The 6,506-nt window shown below is 36.3% G+C and overlaps 1 protein-coding gene across 1 annotated transcript; it reads left to right on the top strand.

Annotated features, from left to right (window-relative positions):
• On the top strand, positions 1-603 carry LOC114410560. Its single transcript, XM_028374541.1, has one exon. It carries the CDS (start codon positions 1-3, stop codon positions 601-603), a length of 603 nt encoding a protein of 200 aa, XP_028230342.1.
• The last annotated feature ends 5,903 nt before the right edge of the window (positions 604-6,506 follow it).

Below are 6,506 nucleotides of genomic sequence, written 5' to 3'. Positions count from 1 at the left end.
ATGAAGCAAAGAGATAAACTGGGTCAGATACAACAACATTGGGACCAAGCTCTCAGTAGACAGAAGTTTCCTATGAGTGCTATGTATCATGGGCTGACAGAGGAACACCAAAGAGTGCCGTGGAGGTCTGTGATGTGTGGGAACAAGGCTAGACCGCGAGCTGTCATTTGCTTGTGGCTTGCTTGTCACAAAAAGCTCTCTACTAAAGATAGATTAAGAAGATTTGGAATGATCCAAAGTAGTGATTGCAGTATTTGTAACTGTGCTGATGAGTCTATAAATCATCTTTTCTTCAACTGCAGTGGCACTAGAGAAATTTGGGGGAACATTTTGGATTGGCTGGGTAGAAGACATGATCCGAGGGAGTGGGATATGGAGCTTGCTTGGATTATTGAGAACACCAAAGGTAAAGGTTGGAAAAGTGCTCTGCTGAAAATGGCAACAGCGGAGACAGTTTATAATGTGTGGCACTATAGAAATAGCATGTGCTTTGGCACAGTTGTGGATAAACAGGTTATAGAAAGGAATATCATTGACAACATAGTGTATAGAAGTTGGCAATATCCAACTCTTAGAAGTCATGTTGCAAAGCTAATGATGTAGGCTGTTAGGTTTTTGCTTTGGTCCTGTTTGTTTGGTTGGATCGTTTCGATCACCGTGTATCAAACTGTTTTTTTGAATTAATACATATTCTTTTTGATTCAAAAAAAAAAAAAGAAAAAAGATTATTATTATTATTATTATTATTATTATTATTATTATTATTCACTATTGTCTATTGAATGGTCTAAGGGAAAATATTTCAGCACGTAGAAAACTGATAATTCAATGAAAAAGACAAGACCTGATAGTTGCAGTTTTGTGATGAGTGGTCTGATGTAGTAAACAGGAGGTGCTTCTTTCGAGTCCGCAAAGCACGTGCCATCAGCTAAGGCCTTAACCGCCATAGGCTCAAGCTCCGGAAACGTGTTCACCACTATCCCATCGCTTCACCAAGGCTTGTGCCCAGATACAACATGTCCCAGTACGCAGCATCGTCCCTATCCAACATGGGTTGGGACATGTTCATCGCCTTCAATAGCGTGTTCTATGGTGATAATGGTTGTGCATAAGTATATTTTGTAATTAAGTCAAAGAAATTATCGGATTTTTCTTCTTTTATTGCTTCTTTTTGTGTGAATCATTAGGATTTTGACATTCTCTGATTTTTTGTGTGCTTAAATTGGTAAATTTATATTATTTTGGTGGTGTATTTTTGTAGAAACACAGAAGAAGGCAGGGAACAGAGTTGAAGCCCTAGAGACTCTCGCTCAGCGCGTCACACTCGCTCAGCGGGCAACCCTTGCTTAGCACAAAGAAGTCACTTGGGAAAGTCAAATGTCATGTGAAGGCGCGCATAGCACACATTGCACGCTAAGCGCATAACCACTTACTCCTCGCTTAGCGCACAATCGCGCCTAGCGCGAGGTCACGAAAAAATAGAACTAAGTTGTGTTTTAAGTGAGAAAAAAATGAGGGAATCAAGCATTCAGTCTTTCCCACATTGAAGAAAGGCTAGGGCACGTCCAAGGAGAGGAGAATCACCCATTGGAAGTCATTCCTTCCCTTCATCTTCAATTTCTCTCCATTCTCTTCCACCACCTTCACCCTTTTTGTAATTTTAAGTCTCTCATAATAATGAGGGGCTAAACCACCCATTGTTGGGAGCTTAGCAACCAAACACTCTTGATGTAATGATTTTTACTATCTATTTAACGTTACTTCAATTTCATTCTCTTTTCTGTGCTTATTTTCATGCTTGTGGTTTGATCATTCATATTCATGCTATGTTTTAGGGTTTAGGCATTGGAAAGTGTTTATCTCTTAAGAACTGGAAAGAACATCTAAATAATTCATCTCTAGGGATAGAATGGTGTTATTTAGCATGTTTTATGCATCTATATTTATAATGCAATTTAGCTGGTTTATCTCTTAAGGGATTAGGAGAGGAATTGGGTAAATTAGACTCTTTCTTGTGAGGAATCATGGCTAGGGTATATGAGTAGATGTAGGTGATAATTGGAATAATATTGAATAGAGAAAAATCATTAACATTGCATCAAAAGTATTTTCGGTAAGTTAAGCCCCAACATATCCGTAATTCTGCATCAACCGTCACTTTACTACTCTGAGTGTTTGTTTTTCTCGCCCTTGCACATGCTAGCTTATTAGTTTAATTTATGTCAATTCACGTTTAATATCACATGTCACAAATAGTTGAACCAATTCATTAATTGCTTGAAAATTGAATATACATAACTCTAAGTACAATCAAAATCCCTGTGGATTTGACACTTAGACTTCCGTTTTACTTTACTACTTGGATGAATTAGTGTACTTGTCAATGGGTTAACACCCGACACGCACACTTCCACCCTGACCATGTCCTTAAATGACACATTCATTTGTTCACAGAGTTTTGGGAAGTACGAGGCGATTGCTAGAACAGCGACACCCGAAAGCGAAGAAGTAGTAGGTAGGAATTTTCATTGAAGAAGTTGGTTTCATCACGGGGAAGTAGAAGAGGTTGGTTACAAAGGCTTTTATGGTGGTGGATTTGGAGATTTTGGTGAGGGTGGTGTCTACGTTGGGGGTGTTTCTTTTGATGAAGTCGAAGGCTTTTGCGGCGAAGCTTGCGATGGTGGTGGTGGTGGTGGGGCGGAGGCGATGCACTACTAAAAAAAGCAGATTTAACATCGGCAGCTTAACTTCGGTTTTGGACAAAACCGATGTTAATCTAAACATGGTGGCATATTTGTAAATAATGTATATTCCTTAACATTGGTTTTTCTGAAAACCGATGTTAATTAATAGACGTTAACATCAATTTTTTAAAAACCGATGTTAACACCATTAGTTAACATCGGTTTTTTGCAAAACCGATGTTAACATCTATTAATTAACATCGGTTTTTAATAAACAGATGTTAACATATGATATGTTAACATCATTGGGTCAACATCGGTTTTCAATAAAAAACCGATGTTGGACTTATATTTTAAAATTTCAGAACCCGAGCCCTACACTTTCCTCGCGCTCTGTTCTTTGCTTCTTCTTCTTCTTCGCTTCTTCTTCTTTGCGACCATGAGTACAGGTTCTTTAGCTTCTTTGTACAGCTTCTTCGCGACCATGAAACGTAGCCACGTTACCTAGGTACAACTTCTTTTTCTTCTTCGAGATCTTAGTCTTTGTTGTCTTCTTCTTGTTCTTGTTCTTCTTCTTTGTTTGTTTGTTTGGGGAACTTATGTTCACTGCAAGGATTTTTGTTTGTGTGTATTGCAAGGAGTTGGTTTGTGGAAGTCGTGCTCAATCTCGCTCAAAGGATTAGGTCTGTGGTCATTGCCGTGGGATGTTTGAGGTGCTGACTTTGCATTCCGTTCGGGGTGATCACAAGGTGTCATTTTGAGTGAGGTAAACTATTTTTTTGAAGTTTAGGGCTGAGTTTTGTGCTTGGTATTACATTGAGTAACAATGTAAACTAAGACTTCTAAACATTTCGACAGTCTAGAAGAATTGCCCGTAATTAATTGCCTAAAGTTATTCTCCTGATTTGAGTTATTCATACCTTAGACATTGCAGTAAACTCTCAGCAGCAACAGGCTCTTGCATAGCCTCGGTTGCTGCTATCTGTGCCGCATCTCTGTGTTTCATTACTTCCTGTCACAAATGTCAACATAGAATAAGAACAAAATACAGTTAAAGAATTTCTCATATGAGCAGAAGAATTTAGTATGCCATATAATCTTCTAAATAATCATCTAGTAAGGATATAAGTTAGAAACAATGATATGATCATATGACCAAGTTTTATACCTGTGGCATACTTATTATATAGTAGTATTCATGAATCTAACATGATACTCATTTGAGTTGTTTCAGTGTAACTCATGAGACCATTTCTTTCAAATATATTTTGTGTTCTTAATGGATATACCCTTCCAATCTTTGAAATAGATGATGGGAGTGAAGCCCATTGAACACTTGCATCTGTTACTTTTGTATTACTTAGAGTAACTTTGACCAAGTTTCCAGGGAGTCCATTGTTAGAAACTTCAGCTGATTTCTTTCCAATGGAAGTTCTTAGCTTACTATACTTTTCTGGTTCCTCCACAGTTCCATTAGCATTAGCCTTCTTTGTAGGCGTTTGAATCTTATCTTGTTCCTTAGAGGGCTTTGTTGGTGCTTGGATCCTGCTCTCCTCTTTAGATAGAAACTTTTCAGTTGAAATGCTTCTCCCCCTATAAAATTGTTAATCAAATTACACTAACACTGACACTCCACAAGGTTTAACATTTACAACAACTCCATGTAAGGGTACATGGTGTAATGTGTTTCTTGGATAACAAATAAAAAGGGGAGTCAGTGTAATATATAAGGGGTGCGAGGTTTCAAATAATTAAGAGTTAGTATAAAGGTAAAAAAAGGAGATATATCAGCAAAACTTGACGAAATTTCGATGAATGTCAGTGTAATTTACTCAAATAAAATAATAATAATAATAATAATAATAATAATAATAATACCCTTAAGTGTTAGTTTTATGAATCCCTTTTTGACGTTATTCCAATGTCTTTTAATTCATGTAGTACCATAAGAGATTCAAAGGTTTACATTAATAGGAATGGTACATGCTATCATATAAATTAAGGAAAATCTGTGTAAGATTAAGAAATTAAGTGTTAGTTTTATGAATCCCTTTTTGACGTTATTCCAATGTCTTTTAATTCATGTAGTACCATAAGAGATTCAGAGGTTTACATTAATAGGAAGGGTACATGCTATCATATAAATTAAGGAAAATCTGTGTAAGATTAAGAAAAAAAATAGCATATTGAGGGCAATATTGCTAAATCTTAAGGGGAGTAGAGTGAAATTTGTCTTAATAGAAATAGTTTTTTTTTCTCCCCATAATTTGTTCTGCTCAAAATAGATAGGAACATAGTGTAAGCCATTTTTGTACCCTTTTGTATAGAAAGGAGGCTATACATTAGCTGTGCTAACAACGGATTTCGATCATATTGGATCGAGTGGCCTCAGAATAATTAAGAAGGGGGGGTTGAATTAATTATTCCTAAACCTTTACTAATTAAAAAATTTATTCTTCTAATGCATTTACTAAATTGTTAAGAGAATGAGGAGTAGAAGAGAAACTTAACAGAAAGTAAAAGCGAAAATTAAATGCACAGCGGAAAGTAAAAGAGTAGGGAAGAAGGAAACAAACGCACAAGAGTTTTTATACTGGTTCGGCAACAACCCGTGCCTACATCCAGTCCCCAAGCGACCTGCGGTCCTTGAAATTTATTTCAACCTCGTAAAAATCCTTTTACAAGCAAAGATCCACAAGGGATGTACCCTCCCTTGTTCTCTTTGAACCTAGTGGATGTACCCTCCACTAGAACTGATCCACAAGAGATGTATCCTCTCTTGTTCTCAGTCAAACCCAAGTAGATGTACCCTCTACTTATACCACAAAGGATGTATCCTCCAATGTGTTAAGACAAAGATCTCAGGCTATTAAACCTTTGATACTTTGTGAATGGGGATACAAAAGAATTCTCAGGCGGTTAGTCCTTTGAACACTTTTGTATTAGGGAAAGGAAATAATCAAAAGAATTCTCAGACTGTGTCGTTTTGAATTCTTTGACAAGGGAGAAGGGAGACACAAAAGAATTCAGGCGGTTAGTCCTTCGTTCTTTTGGAAAAGGCAGAAGAGAGACACAAAAAGAATTCAGGCGGTTAGTCCTTGGCGAATTCTTTTTGGCAAAGGGAGAAGAGAATGAAAAGGATGAATAGCACAAGTTTTCAAGGTTTTGAAAACCAGAAAACTTCAGAAAGCTTTTTGGTACAAAGAAGAAGAAGAAGTTCAAAGAGATTCAAGGCTTGTAAAGGATTGATTGAATAAGTGTAAAAGTATATTGAAAAGCAAATCAAAGCCTTGCTTTTATAGACTCTTCATGTCTGGCCAAGAAGACCATTTAGAAGAGTTATAACTTTTAGAAAAACTTAAAACCAATTTGAAAAAGTAAAAAACCTTATGAAGAGTTACATCTTTTGATTTATTCAGAAACAAACATTGGTAATCGATTACCAAATAAGTGTAATCGATTACACAAAGCTTTTATGTGAAAGGATGTGACTCTTCACATTTGAATTTGAATTTCAACGTTCAAAGGCACTGGTAATCGATTACCAAAACATTGTAATCAATTACAACTTTTTGAAATTAATTGGAACGTTGTAAATTCAATTTGAAAACTTTTTCAAAACAATTTTGCTACTGGTAATCGATTACGACAATCTGGTAATCGATTACCAGAAAGTAAAAACTCTTTGGTAAACATGTTTTGAGAAAAATCATGTGCTACTCAATTTTTGAGAAAAACTTTTCATACTTATCTTGATTAAGCCTTCTCTTGATTCTTGAATCTTGAATCTTGATCTTGATTCTTGAGATCTTGAACCTTGAA

Source organism: Glycine soja, chromosome 4 (genome assembly GCF_004193775.1).
Source record: "Glycine soja cultivar W05 chromosome 4, ASM419377v2, whole genome shotgun sequence".
In the NCBI taxonomy this organism is placed as follows: Eukaryota; Viridiplantae; Streptophyta; class Magnoliopsida; order Fabales; family Fabaceae; genus Glycine; species Glycine soja.
The sequence above is the reverse complement of the archived record's forward strand: the minus strand, read 5'-3'. Positions and strand labels throughout refer to the sequence as shown.